The sequence below is a fragment of the Garra rufa genome, chromosome 18 (assembly GCF_049309525.1).
Source record: "Garra rufa chromosome 18, GarRuf1.0, whole genome shotgun sequence".
In the NCBI taxonomy this organism is placed as follows: domain Eukaryota; kingdom Metazoa; phylum Chordata; class Actinopteri; order Cypriniformes; family Cyprinidae; genus Garra; species Garra rufa.
Genome location: NC_133378.1, coordinates 40,749,200 through 40,775,527, shown reverse-complemented (window position 1 = coordinate 40,775,527; position 26,328 = coordinate 40,749,200). Strand labels below are relative to the sequence as shown.

The following is a 26,328-nucleotide window of genomic DNA, read 5'->3' as shown; positions in this document are numbered from 1 at the left end:
GTTGCCAGGGTGTTGCTATGTTGCTAAGGTATAATAAGTGGCAAATACTTTGTTGTAATACAGTTTCTAGGGGGTGTTTTGGGAAGTTCTAGGGTGTTGCTATATGGTTGAAGTAGTGCTCTGGCCAGTTGCCAGAGTGTTGCCATGGGGTTGCTAAGGTGTTTTGAGTGGAATGTTGCTAGTGGTTTTTTTTTTTTGGATCTGTTAAATTAATAAATGTAAATGTTTGTCTCTTTCAGACGGAGGCCATGAAAGCTGTGTTGATTGGGCTCAGCCTCAATATAGTGGAGATGACCGATGAATCAGCCACGCTGGACGGAGGAGACGTCCTGTTCACAGGTACAAAATTTACCTTATAATGCCTCTGTTGAGCATAGTCCACCATATGTGGCAGCAGCCAATCAAATTCATGTGTGTACAGACAAACAACCAATCACAGATGATCATCTAGCAAAATATGTACTTGGAATTTAAAAGTGGAATTTAAAAGTCTGAAATCACTCAGGTCTCTTAATGCCATATTGTGGATACAAATTTAAGCAGCAGAACAATTTTGTAAAAGGTGGAAACCTGATGTTCTCCAGCATGCTTCCAAAAACATCTTGAGCATTGTTTGCTTATATTTGATTAGTCATCTAGAAAACAAGCATAAAATTCAATATTTTACTGTGTCTCTATTACTATCTTTACTATTGACTTAAGAAGCATTAATCTATGATGATTCTTTTTGCCTTTTTAACTCTTTCCCGCCAGCATTTTTTAAAGTCTAGGTCTGGATTGGATTCAGAACGATCAACAAAACAGATAGAGTAGGAACCCCAAAGCATCACAGTTCTATGGTCCTAATGGTGGGGAAAGAGTTAACTATCAAAACACACTTATTCCTCTGTGTTTACAATAAGACTCAAGTGCACTTTTAAACAGTTCTTTCTAAAATCCGCAGCTGTGAATCAGCTTTACTTGCCGTGGAAATGTTCCTCCTACTAACGTTCATTGTGTCTGGTTGGTTCCCTGAATTCAATGTGGGTCACCTTTAGCGGTGACTGGAAAACTGCAGCCGTACACCTAATTGGGTCTGGAGACGTTCGGCTGGAGTCGTTCCTGGCCAGAAACATTTCTTTCTGGCGTCATGAAGCTCGTATCTCCTGTGTAAAACGTTTAGTGGCTACTGTTTTGGATTCAAGCATCACGTTCCACTTTTCACAGATCAGACCATAACTACTGATGCACAAACTTAAACTGTTACACCAGAATATGTGAGAAACTGATCTCAGATCACGGTTTATAAGAAACATACATTTTTACAGCTAAACATTGAAGCTTCTCACTGGCCCAGGTCAGAAGGTTCAGTGGCATTGATGTGAAGTTGAACTTAGTGAACTCAGAGAGTCGTTAGGACGCTTTAACTAATGTCTCTTTGCAAATTAGTTTGGTTTCCTTTGATCAGTGAAGGAACTAGATACAATCCAAATTGTTGTCTAGACCGGCACTCGTTAATGTCTATGAGCAGATCAGCTGCTGCAGGTTTTTTGGAAATTAATGTAAATGTGTCTGGTGTTCAGGTAGAGAATTCTTTGTTGGATTATCAACGAGGACCAATCAGAGAGGAGCGGAGATCCTGGCTGACACATTTAAGGTGAGTCTGATCCGTCTGTCTGTCTACATGGCTGTCTATCTGTCTGTATGTCTATATATCTGTCTGTATGTCTATATATCTGTGTATCTGTCTATATGTCTGTCCATCTGTCTGTCTATACATCTTTTCATCCGTCTATATAACTGTCTGTCCGTCCGTCTGTCTGTCTATATATCTGTCTGTTCATCTGTCTGTATGTCTCTCTATCGTCTGTCTATACATCTCTCTATCTGTCCGTCTGCCTGTTTATACATTTGTCTATCCGTCTGTCTGTCTATACATCTGTCTATCTGTCCATCTGCCTGTCTATATATCTGTCGATCCGTCTGTCTGTCTATATATCTGTCTATCTGTCTGTCCATCTGTCTATCCGTCTGTCTGTACAACTGTCTATCTGTCCATCTGCCTGTCTATATATCGGTCTATCCATCTGTCTATACATCTGTCTATCTGTCCGTATATACATCTGTCTGTCTGCCTATACATCTGTCTATCCGTCTGTCTGTTTGTCTATACGTCTGTACATCTGTCCATCCGTCTCTTTGTCTACACATCTGACTGTCTATTTATCTGTATCTGTCCATCCGTCTGTCTGTCTGTACATCTGTCTGTCTGACTGTCTATACCTACAACCTAGGTGTTGTGTTTGACCGAGATCTGAAATTTGATAAGCAGATTAATGCCATGGTTAAGAGTTGCTTTTTCCAGATTAGGACTATTGCACGTTTAAAGCCTATTCTGTCGATGAAAGATTTAGAGAAAGTTATTAACGCCTTTGTTCTGTCCCGCCTTGACTATTGCAATGTTTTGTTTGTAGGGTCCAGTCAGACTACTATATCACGCTTGCAATTAGTTCAGAATGCGGCGGCACGGTTGCTAGTGGGTGCTAAGAAAAGTCATCACATTTCTCCTATCTTATCTTCTCTCAGGTGGCTACCAGTGGATTTTAGGATAAAATATAAAACTCTGCTGTATGATTTTAAAGCAGTGCATGGAATAGCTCCTGCTTATGTATCTGAGCTTATCACTCTTCATCAAGCACCTAGGTCTTTAAGATCAAATAATAAGTTATTGCTTTCTGTCCCTCAATCTCATTTAAAGTTTAAAGGTGATCAGGCTTTTGCTGTTGCGGGTCCAAAGCTCTGGAATAGTCTGCCTCTTGAACTAAGAGAGATCACTTCTTTGAATGTATTTAAAGGTAGCGTTAAAAATTATTTCTAGACATATGTCTATCTGTTAGTCTGTCTAGACATGTGTCTATCTGTTAGTCTGTCCATACATCTGTCTATCTGTTAGTCTGTCTATACATCTGTCTATCTGTTAGTCTGTCTAGACATGTGTCTATCTGTTAGTCTGTCTAGACATGTGTCTATCTGTTAGTCTGTCTATACATATGTCTATCTGTTAGTCTGTCTAGACATGTGTCTATCTGTTAGTCTGTCTAGACATGTGTCTATCTGTTAGTCTGTCCATACATCTGTCTATCTGTTAGTCTGTCTAGACATGTGTCTATCTGTTAGTCTGTCCATACATCTGTCTATCTGTTAGTCTGTCTAGACATGTGTCTATCTGTTAGTCTGTCTAGACATGTCTATCTGTTAGTCTGTCTAGACATGTCTATCTGTTAGTCTGTCTAGACATGTGTCTATCTGTTAGTCTGTCCATACATCTGTCTATCTGTTAGTCTGTCTATACATCTGTCTATCTGTTAGTCTGTCTAGACATGTGTCTATCTGTTAGTCTGTCTAGACATGTGTCTATCTGTTAGTCTGTATATACATCTGTCTATCTGTTAGTCTGTCTATACATCTGTCTATCTGTTAGTCTGTCTAGACATGTGTCTATCTGTTAGTCTGTCTAGACATGTCTATCTGTTAGTCTGTCTAGACATGTCTATCTGTTAGTCTGTCTAGACATGTGTCTATCTGTTAGTCTGTCCATACATCTGTCTATCTGTTAGTCTGTCTATACATCTGTCTATCTGTTAGTCTGTCTAGACATGTGTCTATCTGTTAGTCTGTATATACATCTGTCTATCTGTTAGTCTGTCTATACATCTGTCTATCTGTTAGTCTGTCTAGACATGTGTCTATCTGTTAGTCTGTCTAGACATGTCTATCTGTTAGTCTGTCTAGACATGTCTATCTGTTAGTCTGTCTAGACATGTGTCTATCTGTTAGTCTGTCCATACATCTGTCTATCTGTTAGTCTGTCTATACATCTGTCTATCTGTTAGTCTGTCTAGACATGTGTCTATCTGTTAGTCTGTCCATACATCTGTCTATCTGTTAGTCTGTCTAGACATGTGTCTATCTGTTAGTCTGTCTAGACATGTCTATCTGTTAGTCTGTCTAGACATGTGTCTATCTGTTAGTCTGTCTAGACATGTGTCTATCTGTTAGTCTGTCTATACATCTGTCTATCTGTTAGTCTGTCTATACATCTGTCTATCTGTTAGTCTGTCTAGATATGTGTCTATCTGTTAGCCTGTCTAGACATGTGTCTATCTGTTAGTCTGTCTAGACATGTGTCTATCTGTTAGTCTGTCTAGACATGTGTCTATCTGTTAGTCTGTCTAGACATGTGTCTATCTGTTAGTCTGTCTAGACATGTGTCTATCTGTTAGTCTGTCCATACATCTGTCTATCTGTTAGTCTGTCTAGATATGTGTCTATCTGTTAGTCTGTCTAGACATGTGTCTATCTGTTAGTCTGTCCATACATCTGTCTATCTGTTAGTCTGTCTATACATATGTCTATCTGTTAGTCTGTCTATACATATGTCTATCTGTTAGTCTGTCCATACATCTGTCTATCTGTTAGTCTGTCTAGACATGTGTCTATCTGTTAGTCTGTCTAGACATGTGTCTATCTGTTAGTCTGTTTAGACATGTGTCTATCTGTTAGTCTGTCCATACATCTGTCTCTTCATATATCTGTCTATCCGTTAATCTGTCTAGACATCTTCCTGTCTATTTATCTGTATATCTGTCTATCTATCTGCCTGTCTGTACATCTGACTGTCTATTGTCTGTCTATACATTTGTCTATCCGTCTGTCTATCTGTATATCTATCCACCTGTCAGTCTATCTGTCTGTCTATATATCTTTCCATCTGTCTATCTATCCACTTCTGTCTGTCAGCCTCTCTTTCTATTTATCTATTTGTATATCTGACTATTAATCTGTAATCTATCATCTATCTATCTATTATTATCTTCTATGTATGTTTGTCTATCTGTCTATCCTATCTATCTGTTATTCCTCCTCTTCTCTTCCTTCTCAGTGTTTAGCATGGATCAGGTTAAGCTCAGTTGAGGATGTTTATCTTCTGCAGCGCTGCTTCCGCAGACCCAGAACCATGTCGGCTGCAGGCTTTGATTTCTGAATGAAAATCAAACGCTGGTTGTAAGAACGGAACATTCTTTGCTAATGTCACAGATGCTTTTAACGTCACAAGTTCGTAACGAGCCACAAGCGAGCTTGAGGAAGCCTGCAGCTCCTTATCGTTCACATGCCGATGGTTTATGGAAACTCTTAACCAGTGCAAAGTCACATGGGTCGCTAAAGTGAAAGCAGAGCTGCTAATCGAAACGTGTTCATAGTACGACGGACAACAATGTTTATAAAAACATCCATACTTTCAACAAAAACATTTCCTTGTTTTCTCTTAGCACATTTTCTCCTCCCTTCAAAGTCTGGAGCCCTTTAGGTGTCTTTTTCCCATTAGCGAACCTTTTTTTCTCCCTTTGATTACCCACTGAGCCAATGCACTAGTAGTTTATTTGGAATACACAGTATTTTCATTCTGTTCTTATGAGTGAATATTTCTCCAGACGGAGCCGAAATGCTTTTGTGCTGATGTCTGTCCTAACAGGACTCTGTTTTACAGGACTACGCCGTGTCCACGGTTCCCGTTCAGGACAGACTCCATCTGAAGACTTTCTGCAGCATGGCCGCACCGGGTCTCATCGCCATCGGATCCAGCGAAGCTGCGCAGAAAGCTCTAAAGGTATAAACACACCCAAATGTGTCTGAAAAACTACAACCCAAAAATATTCATTGGCACAACTGTTTTCAACATATTAGCAAATCAGCATATTAGAGTGATTTCTGAAGGATCATGTGACACTGAAGACTGAAGTAATGATGCTGACAATTCAGCTGCACATCACAGAAATAAATTTCATTTTAACACATATTCACATAGACTTGAAAAAGCCAACTTACTTGAATGCTATTTAAAATGACAGTTATTACTATTCTTCTGAGACTAAAATTTCTGACAGCTCCTCCTCCTAGAGCTTTAACTCTACAAACTCCAAACTCAGCCCAGAGCTTCAGACTGATCTGACTCCAGTTGCTCTATCTTTTCTAACTGATCGGACTTACGGTTTTCCTAAAAAATGATTAATAAAACTGGGAAAAATCCCATAGACTTACATTGACAGAATGTTCAAATGATCAACACTATTCAAACTCCCAGAATCCTTTGAGACTCATTTAAACTTCCCTTCTATGTGCTATTTCTAATCCATTTAAACTCATTTAATATTTCTTATCTATCTATCCATCCAAGCTTAGCAACTAGAATCATGTTAGTTAAATGCTAATCAGGTTAGAAACATGTTAACAACATGGTAATCATGCTAGTAACTTGCTAATCATGCTGGAAACAGACTACTAATGCTAACATCATGCTAGTGACATTCTAATCATGCTAGCAACATGCTAATCATGTTAGAAACATGCTAATAACTTGCTAATCATGCTAGAAACATGTTAACAACACGGTAATCATGCTAGTAACTTGCTAATCATGCTGGAAACAGACTACTAATGCTAACATCATGCTCGTGACATTCTAATCATGCTAGCAACATGCTAAGGACATGCTAATCATGTTAAAAACATGCTAATAACTTGCTAATCATGCTAGGAACATGTTAACAACATGCTAATCATGCTAGCAACATGCTAAGGACATGCTAATCATGTTAGAAATATGATAACAACATGCTAATTATGTTAGAAACATGCTAACAAATGTTAATCATGTTCAAAATGCTAACAACATAATGATGCTAACAACATGCTATCAACAAGCTATTGACATTAATTATGTTACAAAGATGTTAGAAACATGCTAGTAACTTGCTAGTCATGCTAGAAACATGCTAGTAACTTGCTAATCATGCTTGCTACATGCTAGTAACATACGTTAGAAACATGCTATCTATTCATCCATCTGACAGACTCTATTGCCTTCGAAACACAAGCTTTAAGCTTTAAAACTACTTTAAATATCTTTTTAGGACTGAAAACCATCAAATTTCTACTATTTCTAAAACTTTTAAAACTTTTTAAAAATGTTCACACTTTCTGTTCAGGTTTTTTCAAGCCAACATAACGTTTGTCTTGACAAACTTTTTTATCTAGTTTGAAATTGTACAATTTTTACTGTATTTTAAATCAAACTAGATATGTACATTTCCTGAAGAAAATGTGAGTGGTGCTTGCAGTGGCAAAACTCGGCCCACGGTTGCTAGGGTAACTGGGTGGTTGCTAGGGTGTTGCTAGGCAGTTGGTAGTTGTCACAGATCATTACTACAGAATGTTATAGATTTGTTAGCCTGATTTAACCCTTAGCTAATCACTATTAGCATGTAGCTATTCACCGTTAACATGCATAGCATGTTGAGAGTGGTATATGTTAGAATGAGTCAAAAGAACCAACTCCCATGTCTGTACGATATTCTGATGCAAAGATATAGGTCTTGCTAAATGGTTGCTAGGGTACTCTGTTTAGTTGCTAAGGAGTGGCCAATGATGATACTCCAAAGTGTACTTGCCAGTTTGAATGATATAAAACAACCCCCATGTCTCTATGACATTCAGATTTGAAGATATGCCTGTGTGGGTTTGGGTTGCTAGGGTGCGTCATAGTGGTTGCTAGGGCGTGGTTGGAAAGCGCTGAAGGCAATTCACGATTGGCTGTTTGCTGCCCGAGTCAAACGAGCCCACCCCCATGTCTCTATGACACTCTGATCCAAAGATATCTATGTGTCTTTTGTATAGGGGCCTATGGGATCAGTTGCTAGGGTGCACTAAATGATTGCTAGGGCGTGGCTTGACGGCTTCACAGTGATCCGGAGAGTGTGATTGGTTGTCTGAGTAAAATGAGCCCGCCCCCATGTCTCTATGACACTTTGTTGCAGAGTTATGTTGAGATTCAAATTCATGCACATTCTCCCATTGTAAGTCAATGGGATTTTTGGCCCGCTTTTTCGTCCGCTGTACGATCATCGTACACCCAATCGCTTAGAAAAGTCAAAGCACACCTCTCCTCAATAAGCCGGTTGATTTGACACCTCATTCATGGGTCTATGACAAACGGTGCGGGAAATATAATAATAAGTATGAGATAGTAATAGTGATGCTTTGCCTTTGGCAAGCACCACTAATAAATGCAGCCTGGCTGAGCAGAAGAGACTTCCTTCAAAACCATTAAAAATCATCAGAATTATTCCAAACGTTTCTCAGAAAGCAAACCCTTATACAAGCATTAAACATTCCAGAGCATGAATTTGACTTGATATTGTCCAGGAAAGCAGTGAACAGTTGAGCGTAATGAATCCGAAGTCTTGCTCCATCACTAATGCGCTTCATTCCTCCAGCGTGCGGAGCTGCGGGTCTAATGATATCGGGCTGTTCTGTGACGCTGGTTCTTGCTCAGATTCAGATCAACAGTTGGCACTGGAATGTCTGGATATGGTTGAATCAGGATAACTGAGAACGGCGCAAACATGAAAAACACCGTCATGGAAATCGGTCGCATTGCGCCAAAGTTTCCTTATCGCAGAGGCCGCTTCATCCGTCCATCTTTCTGTGTTATTTTGGCTCATTCCCACATTCCCAGCAGGGATTCAGCGTTTCCCCTTGACGTTTGTGGAGGGATTCGGACGTGTGTTTAATCACATGTGAATCCTGTATTTATGCTGGATTTGTGATTTCAGGTGCTTAAATTGGAATTGTTCGAAAATATGTTCCATACTTATTGGAGACTCCTCCATTATTGAAGAAAATTCGGAAAAGAAAAATGTGTGTGTTTTTAATGCACACATGATCTAGGATGCACTACCATACTATATATACTCACTCAAAAAACATTTCAATTTAACATAAGATTATGCAGTTTTTACATAATAAACTTAATGTGATGCAGATTTGCCAATCACACATAAATATAAAAACAGGTCAGATTTTTTCACTCAAATAAATCATATCTTTTTTTAAATAACTGTTTGCATTAACTGTTTTATTTGATTTAAATAGTCCTGTTTTTAACTTTTGAACATTTTATTTACGTATTTTTAATATTTGTATATATTATGATTTTTTATATATTTTTAATATATATATTAATCATTATATTTGTAGTGTAATATTAAAATTAAATATTTTATTATTTTATGTTATTTATATTATTTTATTATAGAAAATTGAATATTTAATAATAAATATTTTTAATTATATCAATTATATAAATAATAATAATTATTGTTAATTATATGTATTATTTTATTATAGAAAAATAATATAAAAAGAAGACTCTCTCTCTCTCTCTCTCTCTCTCTCTCTCTCTCTATATATATATATATATATATATATATATATATACATATATATAATTTTTAATCATTACATTTAAATATTTGTAATATATATATATATGTTTATATATTAGATATTTTATTATAGAAACATACTTAAATATTAAATGTTTTTATATTTTATTATTTTATTATAGAATTTTTAAAATAAAAATAATATTTAATAATAAAATACATATTTATAATTATATAAATTATATTAATTATTATTTGTAAAATAAATGATTATAAATGATTATAAAAAGAAAATATATATATCATTTTTAATCAATACGTTTAAATATTTGTAATATAAAATTACATTTTTCTTTTTTAATATTTTATATTATATTATTTATATTATTTTATTATAGATAATAGAATAATATTTAATAATAAAATGAATATTTATAATTATATAAATAATATAAATAATTATTTTTATATTATTTATTTATATATATATATATATATATATATATATATATATATATATATATATATATATATATATATATAGTTTTATTATAGAAAAATATATATAAAAAGAAGACTATATATATATATATATATATGTAATAAAACTATTGTATTATTTAATAAAAAATAAATGTATATATGAATATATATATTATAAGATATATTAAAATCTAAAATAAAATAAATACAATATAAATTATATATTTATATATATAAAACATTTTTTTAAACATAAATCTGTTAATTGTGAAATAAAAATAATATAAAAAGAAGGCTATATATATAGAATTTTTAATCATGTTTAAATATTGTACATATTTTAGTATTGTTTTGTTTTCATTTTTTATATATACAAATTAAATATTTTAGTGTTGTAATATATGTAATAATAAAATTAATATTTATAATAATAGAAGTAACATAATTATTTTTGTATTATTTATATCTATTGTTTTACTATAGAAAAAAAATTATTATTATGTAATTATGTGTGTAATCTGCAATAAAAATATTGTAATATTTAATAAAAATAAAATTGATAATAAATAATTATATGTAGTTATATAAATATGATAAATATTAATGATTAATAAAAAAGATATATTAAAATATAAAATAAAATAAAATATAAATAATATATTTAATTATATTAATATAATATTTGAATCTTTTTTAATGCATATATTCAAATAGCTTAGAGTCAACATAAATCTGTTAATTGTGAAATAATTACATTTATTATATGATTACAAAGTATAAACTTGGTTAAAATACGACTAGCTGTGGATCAGGCAATATTCAGTTAAAAGGACTGAGATTGAAATGAATTTCAGAAATCTGACCTCTTTCATACAATAATTTCCCCTTAATATTACAGAAATCTTAAAACAAAGGTTGCGTCGCTCTTTTCTCTTTTCTGTGTTAAGTGTCGCGTCGCCCTCTGCTGGTGTTTCTCTGTATTACTGACTAATGAAGTCATTTCGGGCTCGTGTTTTTCTCCTCTGCGGTCCCAGCTTCATTCTCTCTCTCTAAATTTAGAGATTTTTACGGTCATTTACAGACATTACAATAGTTCGCTGCTAAACGCTTCATTGTGTGTTGCGTCAGCCTCGCTGTAATTACGCTTAATTTTATACGGCTGCAGATGGAGATTCAGGCAGATTTAATGTGTTCTGCTTTACTCATTAAAAGAGTCGCTTATTATAGATTACAGAGCAATTAGACCGAGAGCTGCGAGTGTGTAGTTGTGTGGTTTCGAGCAGACATAAGTTTTATTATGAACACTATTGTGTCAATCAAACTGCTGCTCTCCATGAGCTCACCAAATACTCCTAGAATAAATCTATGAGTAAAGTTTCTCGATTTCAAGAGAAACCTTACTATTTTATTCTATTTTATTCACTTACTATTTTATTCTATTTGCTGTCAAATAAAAAAATGTCACGAAGTTCTCAGATAAATAATAATTTAAATATTATTTATAGGCTTATTTAGTCTCTGTTTTTCTTAATAAACTAACTAAAGTAAAGCACAACTAAAACTACAATTCCAAAAATGAAAATTCTTAAAAACTGCATACAGGTGCTGCTCATATAATTAGAATATCTTCACAAAGTTGATTTATTTCACTAATTCCATTCAAGAAGTGAAACTTGTATAACGTATACATTCATTCCACACAGACTGATTTATTTCAAGTGACAACTCATGAAAACCCAAATTCAGTATCTCAGAAAATTAGAATATTTCTTAAAACCAATACAAAGAAAGGATTTTTGGAAATCTTGGCCAACTGAAAAGTATGAGCATGTACAGCACTCAATACTTAGTTGGGGCTCCTTTTGCCTGAATTACTGCAGCAATGCGGCGTGGCGTGGAGTCGGTCAGTCTGTGGCACTGCTCAGGTGTTATGAGAGCCCAGGTTGCTCTGATAGTGGCCTTCAGCTCTTCTGCATTGTTGGGTCTGGCATATTGCATCTTCCCCTTCACAATACCTCATAGAGTTTCTATGGGGTTAAGGTCAGGCGAGTTTGCTGGCCAATTAAGAACAGGGATACCACGGTCCTTAAACCAGGAACTGGTAGCTTTAGTGCCAAGTCCTGTTGGAAAATGAAATCTGCATCTCCATAAAGTTGGTCAGCAGCAGGAAGCATGAAGTGCTCTAAAACATCCTGGTGTACAGCTGCGTTGACCTTGGACCTCAGAAAACCCAGTGGACCAACACCAGCAGATGACATGACACCCCAAACCATCACTGACTGTGGAAACTTTACACTGGACCTCAAGTAAAGTGGATTCTGTGCCTCTCCTCTCTTCCTCCAGACTCTGGGATCCTGATTTCCAAAGGAAATGCAAAATTTGCTTTCAGCAGAGAACATAACTTTGGACCACTCAGCAGCAGTCCAGTCCTTTTTGTCTTCTGACGCTGTCTGTTGTTCAAGAGTGGCTTGACACAAGGAATGCGACAGCTGAAACCCATGTCTTGCATACGTCTGTGTGTAGCGGTTCTTGAAGCACTGACTCCAGCTGCAGTCCACTCTTTGTGAATCTCCCCCACATTTTTGAATGGGTTTTGTTTCACAATTCTCTCCAGGGTGCCTATTGCTGGGACACTTTTTTCTACCACATCTTTTCCTTCCCTTCGCCTCTCTATTAATGTGCTTGGACACAGAGCTCTGTGAACAGCCAGCCTCTTTTGCAATGACCTTTTGTGTCTTGCCCTCCTTGTGCAAGGTGTCAATGGTCGTCTTTTGGACAACTGTCAAATCAGCAGTCTTCTCCATGACTGTTTAGCCTACAGATCTAGACTGAGAGACCATTTAAAGGCCTTTGCAGGTGCTTTGAGTTAATTAGCTGATTAGAGTGTGGCACCAGGTGTCTTCAATACTCAACCTTTTCACAACATTCAAATTTCCTGAGATACTGAATTTGGGGTTTTCATTAGTTGTCAGTTATAATCATCAAAATTAAAAGAAATAAACACTTGAATCAGTCTGTGTGGAATGAATGTATACATTATACAAGTTTCACTTCTTGAATGGAATTAGTGAAATAAATCAACTTTTTGAAGATATTCTAATTATATGGCCAGCACCTGTATACTAAACACAACATTGCTAAAACTTTAACTGAAAACTGATATAAATATAATATAATATGTGACCCTGGACCACAAAACCAGTCATAAGGTTAAATTTTACAAAACTGAGATGTATACATCATTTGAAAGCTCAATAAATAAGCTTTCTGTTTATGTATGGTTTGTTAGGATAGGACAATATTTGGCCGAGATACATCTATTTGAAAATTAGGAATCTGAGGGCACAAACAAATCTAAATACTGAGAAAATCACCTTTAAAGTTGTCCAAATCAGGTTCTTAACAATGAATATTACTAATCAAAAATTACATTTTGATAGGTTTACAGTATCAATTTTACAAAAAATCTTCATAGACATGATCTTTACTTAATTTCCTAATGATTTTTGGCATAAAAGAAAAATCTAAAATTTTGACCCATGCAATGTATTTTTGGCTATTGCTATTGCCCAGCGACTTAAGACTGGTTTTGTGGTCCAGGGTCACATATATATTAAAAATATATTAATAAAATCTAATTTAAAATATTAAAAACTAATATTATGTCTATGGTACTAAAATAATATGAATGCACACATAAATTAAAAAAAAAAAAAAAAATTATGTCTCTAGTGTCACTACTGAATTCTATGCCCTTGGTTTATTCCAGTATGTCAGCATCATATTGCAAATTGATTATCTTTTGTATCGTCTGTCGGTTTCTGTAGATCATGCAGCAGATGAGCGATCATAAATACGATAAACTGACTCTTCCTGATGATTTTGCGGCAAACTGCATCTACATGAACCTGCCGGGGAAAGGAGACGTCCTGCTGCACTGCACACCGGAGGAGTTTCCTGAGAGCGCCAAGGTCACAAACACACACACAATTTTAGAATTATGTAATATTACTGATATCTAAATGTTGACAGCCATAGATGAGTGGTTGCATTAGCAAAGAGCATTAAAAGATTAGTTCACTTCCAGAACGAAAATTTACAGTTCAGTTACTCACCCACATGACCCTTGTCTTCCAAGATGTTCATGTCTTTCTTTCTTCAGTCGTAAATAAATAGTTTTTTAAGAAAACATGTCAGGATTTCTCTCCATATAGTGGACTTCTATGGTGCCCGCGAGTTTGAACTTCCAAAATGCAGTTTAAATGCAGCTTCAAAGGGCTCTAAATGACCCCAGCCGAGAAATAAGGGTCTTATCTAACAAAACAATTGGTTATTTTCTAAAAAATTGACAATTTATATACATTTTAACTTCAAATGCTCGTCTTGTCTAGCTCTGCGTGAACTCTGGTTGAAGACAGTTAGGGTATGTTGAAAAACTCCCATCTCATTTTCTCCTCCAACTTCAAAACCATCCTACATTGCTGCAGAAGTACTGACCCAGTGTTCACAAACTGAACATGCAAAGTCCAAAAAGTAATAAAAAAAAGACCAAACACTATTTACAAAAAAAAAGGTAAAACAGCTATGTAGAACGATTTTGTAATTGAAGAAGAAAACGGGATGGGAGTATTTTTAACATAACCCAACAGTCTTGAACCATTATTTGCATCACAGAGCTGGACAAGACAAGCATTTGTGGTTAAAAAGTGTATAAATTATCATTTGTTTTTAGAAAATAACCAATTGTTTGACTAGATAAGGCCCTTCTTCCTCGACTGGGATCATTTAGAGCCCTTTGAAGCTGCATTTAAACTGCATTTTGGTCCATAGAAGTGCACTTTATGGAGAAAATTTCTATAATAATTGCTATAAAAATGTTTTCCTCAAAAAGGCATCATTTCTTTACGACTGAAGAAAGAAAGACATGAACATCTTGGATGACAAGTAAATTATTTGTAAATTTTTGTTCTGGTAGTGAACTAATCCTTTAAAACATTGTCTCTAGTTATGAATACTTTAATGACGTCTCCATACGTCCTTTAGGAGCTTTGGTCAGATTGCAGATTTATCTGAGCACATCATAAAATCTTGTGTTTTTTACATTTGTATTAAAGGTATAGTTAAAGGGATGTCAAATTAAAATGTTTATCTGCTTACCCGCAGGGCATCCAAGATGTAGGTGACTTTGTTTCTTCAGTAGAACACAAACAAAGATTTTTAACTCAAAGCGTTGCAGTCTGTCAGTCATATAATGGCAGTCAAAGGGCACCAAACCTTTAAGAGTAAAAAAACATACACAGACAAAACCAAATTAAACCCTGCGGCTTGTGGTGAAACATTGAGGTGGTAAGACACAAAACGTTTGGTCTGTGCAAGAAACTGAATAGTATTTATATCATTATTTACCTCTGATCCACTGCAACGTTCAGCTGTAACATGCCCTGGCAATGTAGTCGGTGAAGAGTCAACACTCCCAGATGAGTTCACACAAGAAATTGTAATCTTTTAGTTTTTAATCAGTTGCCAGAATCAAGATAAGCACAATTAATTACCATTTTGAGAGGGAAATATGCACATGTTATACTATATGATATGATATACTATGGTAGATGACGTTGACTGTTGTGAACGCACTCAGGACAGTTGAATGTTGCAGTGGATCAGAGGTAAATAATGCACAGACCAATCGTTTGGTGTCTTAAGACCTCAATGTATCGTCACGAGCCGCAGGGTTTTATTTGGTTTTGTCTGGGTGTGTTTTTTTGACTCTCAAAGACGTGGAGCCTGTTGACTGCCATTATTTGACTGACGGACTGCGACGTTTTTGAGTTAAAAAATTTCGTTTGTGTTCTACTGAAGAAACAAAGTCACCTACATCTTGAATGCCCTGGGGGTAAGCAGATAAACATCACATTTTCATTTTTGGGTGAACTATACCTTTAATCATCTATAAATCAAATAATTTACTGCATAACCAAATAAATAAATCCCATTCAGTATAAATAAGTGATTTTAAACCCGAGTAAGCGACTTTAAACCTGTAGATAATATTAAATAATATCGGCTGTAATATCTGTCTCTTTAAGCTCATGCACTGCGAGTCTCGTGTTGATGTTGGCGTTGTGCCGCGCTATAATAGTTGAGCTGATTGTCTGAAACAGTAAGAGATGCTTGCGGTTATTTTCAGACTCGTGTGCTGGAGGACTCTCAGGAAAACACGGCTGGGCTGTTGGAGCTCCTCCATCAAATGACACACTTCTCTTTATGAGGCTTTTTTGAGACGGTGTAATGTTGCTCTCACTGTTTTCTCCCGCGGCGTCTGAGATCTGCTCGCGTTTGGATGTTAATGTCATGAGCTCTGATTTACACAACGCTTCTGTGCGTTCGTTAAAATTCTGCAGTGAATATTACCACATTTATATAAGCTTTACAGTTAGTATAAACTCTTAATTTGTATTTGAACTTTTTTTCTGTTAAATATAATAGTGTTTCACATAAAAAGACAATTGGGACATTCAGTGTCAAATCAACCAGATTTCAAAAACTTCCCTGGCTACAATTTTTGGATTTTGCTCGTTTTTTTTTTTTTTTTTTAAATAGATAGACATGTATAGTGATCAAAGCCAGAATATTAAATGTCATGGATGAATATTTACTGAGTAATCCACTATTTTGTAGAGGGGGGTCAAAATGGCAATTTTTACCTGAGATTCGGTCAAGTTACAGGGGGGTAAAAATGAATTTAGAAAGATATAAGAATCATAATGTTATGTTTACATAGAGATTGGTAAGTCTGTTAGTAAAATCTGTTGACTTTAGCAATCTTTGTTGCATTATGTGGTAATGTTGACCATTCAAAAATGGGGAACTGTCACTTTTCAAGTTTTTTTTTGTCAAAGTTTGCATGCCTGTAACTCAGGATGTATTAAAGATATCTCAATGACCTTTTAGAATATGGGTCCTAACAAACTTTCCTTTTGGCATCTTTGTTTTTAAGGCCCTATATAGTTTGGTTCCAGAGATATTGGTATTTCAATATGGCTCTAAGAGTAAATCGTTAAAATGTACACATTTTTGGTGATCAAAAACCAAATGTGGGTCAGTTTGCAAAATTATGATACTTCTTTTCTTTTAAATAAACTATCAGCTGTATACAAAGTGACCAACATTTGGTTTTCAACCACTGAAAATGGGTAACATTCAGCAATCTGAACATGACGCCTCATTGAGATCCCCATATCTCTGGGACTGAACGATGTGTGGCCTTGAAATTTGAGATTCCAAAAGAAAAGTTTATTAACAGCTAGAATCTAAAATCATATTGTGATATCTTTAATGCATCTTGAGTTACTGGCATGCAAACTTTGGAAAAATAATATTTATGGCACTCAGACAATGCAGTTGTCTTAACAGAAGGAAATTAGATACATCTGTAGTTTTAACAGTATTTGTTTTTCAGGCATTCCTTTTTAAAACAAAAGAAGTATCATAATTTTACAAACTGACTGACCCACATTTGGTTTTTGACCACTGAAAATGTGTACATTTTAATGATTTACTCCTGGAGCCATATTAAAAATTTCAATATCTCTGGAACCAAATCTCATAGGGCATTAAAAATACAGATGGCAAGAGGAAAGTTTGTTACAACCCAATATCTAAAAGGACATTAAGATATTTGTATTACTTCTTCAGTTACAGACATGCAAACTTTGGCAAAAAAAAAAACTTTAAAAAAGTGCTGTTTCGTATTTGTGAATGGTCAGCATTGGCACATAATGCAACAAAGATTGCTAAAGTCACTAGATTTTACTAATAGAGCTACCAATCTCTGTGTACACATAAGATAATGATGCTGTCGTCTTTCTGAAGTCATTTTTACCCTCATTGAGATCCCCATATCTTAATTTTCAAACTGACCCACATTTGGTTTTCGACCACTGAAAATGTGTACATTTTAATGATTTACTCTTGGAGCCATATTGAAATTTCAATATCTCTGGAACTGAATCTCATAGGGCATTAAAGATAAAGATGCCAAAAGGGAAGTTTGTTAAGACACAATGTCTAAAAGGGCATTAAAATATCTCCAATACTTCCTGAGTTACAGGCATGCAAACTTTGAATAAAAAACTTTAAAAAGCGCTGTTTCTCCATTTTTGAATGGTCACCATTGGCACATAATGCAACAAAGATTGCTTAAGTCAATATCTATTAGTAATTCTATTATATCTCTGGGACTGAACAATGTAGGGCCTTGAAATTTAAGATTGCAAAAGAAAAGTTTATTAACAACTAGAATCTCAAAGCATATTGTGATGTATTTAATATGTTTTGAGTTTTACTTTTAGAGCCATATCGAAGTTTCAATATCTCTGGAACTGAATCTCATAGGGCATTAAAAATACAGATGCCAAAAAGGAAAGTTTGTTAAGACCCAACATCTAAAAGGGCATTAAGATATCTCTACTTCTTGAGTTACAGGCATGCAAACTTTGGAGAAAAACCTTTAAAAGTGCTGTTTCGCCATTTTTGAATGGTCACCATTGACTGCTAAAGTCAACCGATTTTACTAATAGAGCTACCAATCTCTGTGTACAAATAAGATAATGATGCTGCCATCTTTCTGAAGTAATTTTTACCTCCTTATAAGGTGAAAATTGCCATTTTGACCTCCCTCTGCAAAATAGTGGATTACTCAATAAATACTCATCCATGACATTTAATATTTTGGCTTTCGTCACTATACATGTCTGTCTTTCCTCCGAATAAATATTAGCAAAAACAAAAAATTTGAGTCCGCACAGAATGACCCAATTTCATGATGTGCTCAGAATTTTAATTTTTTTAAGTAATTGATTTCATATATTTATATTTATTCATTTATTATAATAAATGTCCAGTCTGAAATGTCAAATGCCAATCTGACGTTTGCATGTCCCATTGCAGGTGTTTGAAAAGCTGAAGGATCACATGCTCATCCCAGTGACCAATCAGGAGAAAGCAAAGGTGGATGGAGGGCTGACCTGCCTCTCGGTGCTCATCAACAAAAAGAAGAACATTTGAGAGACGCACAGAAACGTGTGTGTGTTTGTGTGCCCAATTAAAACAAAATAAATCAGATTTCAGTTTTATCTGCAGGGAAGACAGCATAAAAACTTATTTCAGGTCTCAAAACCTGTGTGAGGAAAATAAAGTAGATATATTTTTTTAACAAGCAACAAAAATGGTTCTAGTTCAACCAATTCGGTCAGGGTGGCCCTCCATCTATTGACCTTTTTTAGCAACAATCAGTGAATTAAAACTATTATAATTATTATGTTATAAAATCTAATTTACCCCAAACATTAAAATGTAGCCGTAAACTTCTTAAATCATCTGGATCCACTCAGAATGACTAAACCGAAAGTGTTTATCGCGTTAAACGTCTATCAAGCCCCATAAATGCCTGTTTTTAAACAATGAATGCTGATTTTGTGTTGCAGAGCATCGCCTTCGTAAATAGATTTACAGAGCATTTGAACTGTATTTTCAGCTGAGGTGGTGGAATAAATATATTCGCAGACTGCGCAGATGTGATGTGTGAAATAAGCCATAGCGAAAAGTGCTTTTATTGCCTAATTGAAGCAAAAAATAGAGTTTTTATGGATTTATTTTGAAGTACAATTTGTGCGTTTGTTTGTGTCAGTTGTGAAGGCAGATCTCAGATAATAGAAAAATTCTAAGAATGTTTTGCCAACATTCTCATGAAAATGTTTTAAAAAATGTGAAAGTTAGAGAAAACATGAGGGGAAAGTTCCACAAACGCAATGTTTGAAACTAATAAGTTGTAACGTTCTCTATTAGCTGGAAAAGTGTTTGAAATGAAATACTAGTCGACATTATGTAGTGCATATTGAATTTTTGTGTGTTAACCTGAAAAAGAGGTTGATGTTGACAATCACCATTGACATTATTTGGTTCGTTTGGTTGCCGTTACAGAAAATAGAAGGTCAGTTGGAGTGCAGTGCATTGTGGGATACAGTATTGCAGTTGTAGCAGGTCATCCAGGTATTCCATGCATGCAGAACATTTGCAGACTATGCAATCTTTACATACTGCAGAAATAGAGTAGTACGCTAATTGATTCAAACGTAGCTGCGGATTCATGATCCTCAGGTGCTGATTGGATGCCTTTCCTCACTGTGACGTTAATCTAAACTGTGATGTCCAGTCAGAAGTTTGCCAACACCTATATAATTAAAGAGCCCACCAGTATGGCTTTGTCGTGTATCATTATTATTGTTAGTGTTAGCATCTAACTCAAATACCCTAATTCATTATTAGGTTTTTTAACTTTTAGCTTCATACATTTAAAACCTGCTGTGGTGGAGGTTTCATTGATTAAAAAAGGGTAATTTGTTACTTTTTATCTCACAATTTAAAAAAAATAAGGTCAAAATTAAGAAAAAAAGAATTGGGATCCGAAGGTTTTTTTGTTTGTTTTTTTGTTTGTTTGTTTGTTTTTTGTGGGGGGAACAAGCTTCCTACGACAGCGTTTTAGCTAAATGTAAACATTTTTTTAAAATCCAAGATCACAAGATTAAAGTCGTAATATTTCAATAATAAAGTTGAAATGATGAGAATAAATTCGAAATACTACAAAAATAAAGTTGAATTTTTTTTTAAATAAAGTCGAAATTTACGAGAATAAAGTTGAAATACTTTAAGAATAAAGTCGAAACATTTCGAAAATGAAGTCGAAATATTTTAAAAATAAAGTAGAAATTACAAGAATTAAATACCAGTCAAATACTATAAGAATAAAGTTGAAACATTTAGTAAATAAAGTAGAAATATTTGAAAATAAAGTCGAAACTATGAGAATAAAGTCGAAACATTTCGAAAATGAAGTTGAAATATTTAAAAAATAAAGTAGAAATATTTTGACTATAAAGTCGAAATATTTGGAAAATTAAGTCAAATTGTTTTTTTAAATTAAGTTGAAATATTTAGGAAAATAAGTCGAAATATAAAAAAATTAAGTCAAAATATTTTGAAAATTAAGTCGAAATATTTAAAAAATAAAGTAGAAATTACAAGAATTAAATACCAGTTAAATACTATAAGAATAAAGTTGAAACATTTCGTAAATAAAGTAGAAATATTTGAAAATAAAGTCGAAATTACGAGAATAAAGTCGAAACATTTCGAAAATGAAGTCGAAATATTTGAAAATAAAGTCAAAATATTTTGAAAATTAAGTAAAATAGTTTTTTTTTAATTAAGTTAAAATATTCAAAAAATTAAGTTGAAATATTTAGGAAAATAAGTCGAAATATAAAAAAAATTAAGTCAAAATATTTTGAAAATTAAGTCGAAATATTTAAAAATGATGTCGAAATATTTTGAAAATAAAGTTGAAATTACGAGAACAAAGTCAAAATATTTCGAGAATAAAGACTTTAATCTCGTAGTATTTCAGTTTTATTCTCTAAATATTTCGACTTAATTTTTAAATATTATGACTTAATTTTTTACGTTTTTTTGACTTATTCTCGTAATATTTCAACTTTATTCTCATAATTTTTCAACTTTATTTTTGTAATATTTTGACTTTATTCATGAAACATTTTGACGTTATTCTCTAAACATTTCGACTTTATTCTCATAGTATTTTGACTTTATTCTTGTTATATTTTGACTTTATTCTCATAATATATCAACTTCATTGTCGTAATATTCTACATTATGTGTTTAATCTCGTAATCTTGAACTAAAACGCCGTTGTAGCTTCCTTCGTTTTTTTTTTCCGAGTGATGATGATTAGTTGCTAATCATCCTAGCTGTGTGTTTATTCACTTTTACTTGCATTTCAGTTTAACAGTTTTCACATTAAGTGTTTTAGTGTTCGCTGAATCTGTCGTAATCCATCAGTTTATTTCTCCTCCTGAGGAGAAAATGGAGATTTAAAGTTCTGAGACACCATTAAACAGGATTTAGAGTTGTCCCAACACTTTAACGACGTCCACAGATAAACACATCAGCCACCTTTTATAACAGAGTGAATTATAGGCCAGGATGAAAGCGCAGGGCTGTCATTGTTTTATGTAACTGACTCACTCTTCATCTTCTGGATGCTTTGGAAAATACGTTATCACTATTTCTCTGCCAGAAAGACACTTGTAAAATATTCTGCAGTTGTCGTAAGTCCCACTGTATGATATCACGGTTATAAAGAACACAATGTTTATTAGCGATCAGCTCATCCAGAAAGAATGATGTGTTTCATCATGAACTTCAATTCACCCTGAGTTTTTCCTTCTGTCATCTCAGCATCTGTCATCATCCTAAAAAAGAAACCGTCTCAGGTCTCTGGGATTCTGCTGCCTGCAGTATTTTCTTTCTACTCTTGTATTTTCTAAGTGTTTGGTAGATGTGACTCAGGACTTTTTTAGATGTGATTTGTATGTGCCATAATTCCTTTAACACGGTGTCTTTGATCTTTGTACTGATTTTGCTGGGTTTGGTAAATAAAGTAGCTTGTGAATGCATGTTTTGTTGTATTATTTTGTGATTATGACTTGAAATGTTTACATTTACATTCAGTCAAACGTGTTTACATACATCTGCTGTTCATTTGTGTCCAGCGCAAATGGAAATCAAAATAGAAATGAAATACTTGGGATACTTTTATAAGTAAAGTACCTGAGCTTGACCAGAACATATTCATGAAAATATGCTTATATAAAATAAATATATACACTACCAGTCAAAAGTTTTTGAACTGTAAGATTTTTTTTTTTTTTTTTTTTTAAAGAAGTCTCTTCTTTTTACCAAGCTTGCATTTATTTAATCCAAAAAACAGCAAAAGCAGTGAAATTGTAAAAAAAAAAAAAAAAAAAAATTGTTTAATTATAGAAATTAATACTTTTATTTAGCAAGGATGTTTTAAATTGCTTTAAATTGATCAGAAGTGATGATAAAGACATTTATAATTTTACAAAAGATTTCTGTTTCAGATAAATGCTGTACGTTTCAACCTTGTTCTCGTAGTATTTCGAAAATAAAATACTTTTCAACTTTATTCTCCCAGTATTTCGAAAATATTACGAGAATAATGTAGAAATATTATGAAAATACTCATTTTGTGAATGAAGTGGAAATTACAAAAATTAAGTTTTATGAGAAATGAAGTTTTATATTATGAGAATAAAGTCAAAATATAACAAGAATAAAGTCAAACTATTGCAAGAATAAAATTTAAATACCATGAGAATGTCAAAATTTTTCGAGAATAAAGTCTTAATATTACGAGTATAAAGTAGCAATATTACGAAAATAAAGCCGAAATATTACAAGAATACAGTCGAATTACTACGAGAATAAAGTCAAAATATTACGAAAATAGTCAAAATATTAAAAAAATAAAACTGAAATACTACGAGAATAGAGTCAATATATTCAGAGACTAAAATTAAAATACTACGAGAATAAAGTCAAAATGTTTCGAGAATAAAGTCAAAATACTCTGAGAATAAAGTCAAAATGTTACGAAATTAAAGCCAAAATATTACAAGAATAAAGTCAAAATATTCAGAGAATAAAATTGAAATACTACGAGAATAAAGTCTATAATAAAGTCAAAATATAATTGAAATAATACTATATTATATGAATAAAGTAAAAATGTTTCAAGAATAAAGTCAAAATACTGTTCTTTTGAACTTTTTATTCATCAAAGAAACCTGAAAAGTCTACTCAGCTGTTTTCAACATAATAATTATAAAAGTTTTTTTGAGCAGCAAATCAGAATATTAGAATTTCTGAAGGACTGTCACTGGTGTAATGCAAAAAAAAAAAAAAATCAGCTTTAAAATCACAGGAATAAATTGCATTTGAAATTATATTCAAATAGAAAACAGTTATTTTAAATAGTAAAAATATTTCAAAATTGTACTGATTTTGCTGTACTTTGTACAATGCACGCTTGCAATCTTACTGTTAAATAAAATATAATAAAAAATATTAATAAAAATAAAATAACATAAAAGGGTAATTCAGTGTAATATAACTTTAAAATTAAGATGTAAGGTTTTGGTCATTATAACTCAAACTATTTCCGGTTATTCCGCCAGAGGACACGTCGGACGATGTGTTTTGTCTTATTGGAGATACTTACAAACTAGTAATCATATTTGTTTAAATACCTTAATTCTGCTGAATGGAAAGTGGAATAAACATAAATATTCACCCAAGAATCACTATAAAACGATTAATTTAAAACGCCTCATCCAGTGATCACAAATGACCCTGATTGGTCCAACCGATGAGCGCTGAGAAAAGTAACTGGTACCACGTGACATCGCTGTCCACTTCAAAAGGTTTTGAATCCTGATACCATTCAATTTCCCTAATGAAACTGACGTACATATTTTCTGGGATTGTCCGCACACACAGCGATTTTGGATTGAATTCTCTGATATTATCAATCGCAATGTGCTCCAGGGTTTCTCTTTGCTTTTTAAGGATATACTGTATGGCTTCTTTAATACACAAAAATATCAAATTAACGAATGTTTTATCATTTTAAATGTTTTATCATTAACCTACTATTACTACTTGCAAAATTTCATATTCACCTCTGCCGATTCACTCAACAAAATCGTTCATTTATTTTTTAATTTTTTAAAAAGAGGTTCAACAGTATATCCAAACGATTTCATCATCCAAAAATCTTAAGGCTTCTAAAACTGTCAATTTGTTTCATCTGTTTAATTTATATTGTTAAAGGCTTTGTTTTGTAATTATTATTATTATTATTTTATTTTATTATATACATGTATAATGCTGACTTTTTTGTACTTTTGTGCTTTGTACCTTGGCAATAAAAAAAAGATACCATTCAATCGCTCCTAATTTGAAAATACACCGTTTGAATAATTCCATTTCAAAAATAATAAATAAAATTCTCCGATCTCGTTGTTTAGACTAGAGTACGTCACGCTCCGCTTGCGTTTACGTCATTAACGCGCGCCGAGTTCAACATGGCGGGTGTTGTTTAGTTGTTATTGATCTGCGGTTTCGAATAAACGCACTATAGTCGAATCAGGCAGTCTTTCTCCTCTCTATCCACCATGAGCGATGAGAAGCAATCAGAGGGTCGTAATTTCTTCATGGGTTATGATGATCTAAGCGACAGCAGCAGTGATTCGGACAGTCATGAGTCTGGTAAGAAGAGCCACAGCGCAGCGGAGCCCTCCGGATCATCTGAACCGCAGAGCCGCAAACGGGCCGCCGAACCTCTGCCGAAACCCGACGATCTGTTCCGATCCGTCAGCAAACCCACGTTCCTCTACAACCCGCTGAATAAAGTCATCGACTGGGACAGAAGAGCCGTCAAAGCTCCAGAAGAGGTCAAGCACTATCTCACACTCTCAATATAAAATATTATATCAATTATAAAATATTTTAAAAAACTGTTTGCTCCAGAGAACAACAACAACTATCGTTTTTGCGGCAGCCCTGTCGGTGTTAAACTAGCTGGTGATTAGCTTGTATATTGTAATGCTCAAAGCGCAAATTTCACTAGATGGGGAGGAAATTAAAAGGTGCAGTTCATTAATAAATTTGTACGACCTTAGCCTTCTCACTATAGAAATACTACACTGAAAAAAGGGGCGGGGCTACGTAAGGTCAATAATAAGTACATATGTTTAATGGAATTATTAAATTACCAAATCTATTTTTTATTTCTTTTCTTTTTTTTACATGTAAAAAAATGTTCATGTCCAAAAACTGTCATAAAAATATGTCAGTGAAGAACAACAACATTAATTTTGAGGCATTTATATTTTTATGTACTGTTAGATTTAAAAAACAATGTATATGCCAAATAAAAAAAAAATACAACAAAATCTTCTTCTTTCCACTAATGACCAAAACCTTACATCTTAATTTTAAAGTTATATTAAATTGATTTACCCTTTTATTATATGTGTGTGTGTATATATATATATATATATATATATATACTACCAGTCAAAAGTTTTTTTTTAAAGAATTAACTTTTGCTCACCAAGCCTGCATTGTAAAAAGTACAGCAAAATCTATTTGAATATAATTTATAATGTAATTTATTCCTGTGATTCCATGTCCAAAAACATGTCATAAAAATATGATTTATTCATATTTTTTTCCACTTTCACTCATGTCAATTTTTTTAACCAGAATCTGTTCTATCCATAGATACTAAACATTCATTAATTTTCAGAATTGTAACCATTTCTTTGCTTATTAAATTCTTGGGTGTGTCGGTGAAGAGCAACAACATTGATTTTGAGGCATTTATATTTTTATGTAGTGTTAGATTAAAAAAAAATGTATATGGCAAATTTTAAAAAATGGCACAATCTAGTTAAAAATGATAAACAATTAAAATTTGAAGCCTTACCGATGCCTATTAGCAAATATTGCATCATTTTATTAATAAATTGCAGTTTTAATGGGTTTCAATGTGGACATTTTTGTCCTTAAGGTATTTTTTGTAATTTAAATTTTTTTATATTTTATAGGAAATGAGGGTGAAATATTAAAATTTCAG

At 33.5% G+C, this 26,328-nt stretch overlaps 2 protein-coding genes across 2 annotated transcripts in view; both read left to right on the top strand.

Annotated features, from left to right (window-relative positions):
- Nucleotides 1-239: 239 nt before the first annotated feature.
- ddah1 (dimethylarginine dimethylaminohydrolase 1) lies at nucleotides 240-22,279 on the top strand. Its single transcript, XM_073823029.1, has 5 exons — nucleotides 240-339; nucleotides 1,563-1,636; nucleotides 5,528-5,647; nucleotides 13,574-13,717; nucleotides 18,696-22,279. Exons 1-5 carry the CDS (start codon nucleotides 249-251, stop codon nucleotides 18,810-18,812), a joined length of 546 nt encoding a protein of 181 aa, XP_073679130.1. The 5' UTR covers nucleotides 240-248; the 3' UTR covers nucleotides 18,813-22,279.
- Nucleotides 22,280-24,768: 2,489 nt separating this feature from the next.
- The window catches only part of c18h1orf52 (chromosome 18 C1orf52 homolog), a 4,905-nt gene continuing 3,345 nt past the window's right edge, over nucleotides 24,769-26,328 (top strand). Inside the window, exon 1 of the mRNA XM_073823651.1 lies at nucleotides 24,769-25,141. Within this exon, the coding sequence (XP_073679752.1) occupies nucleotides 24,863-25,141 (279 nt within the window). The 5' untranslated portion in view covers nucleotides 24,769-24,862. The remainder of the gene's footprint in view (nucleotides 25,142-26,328) is intronic.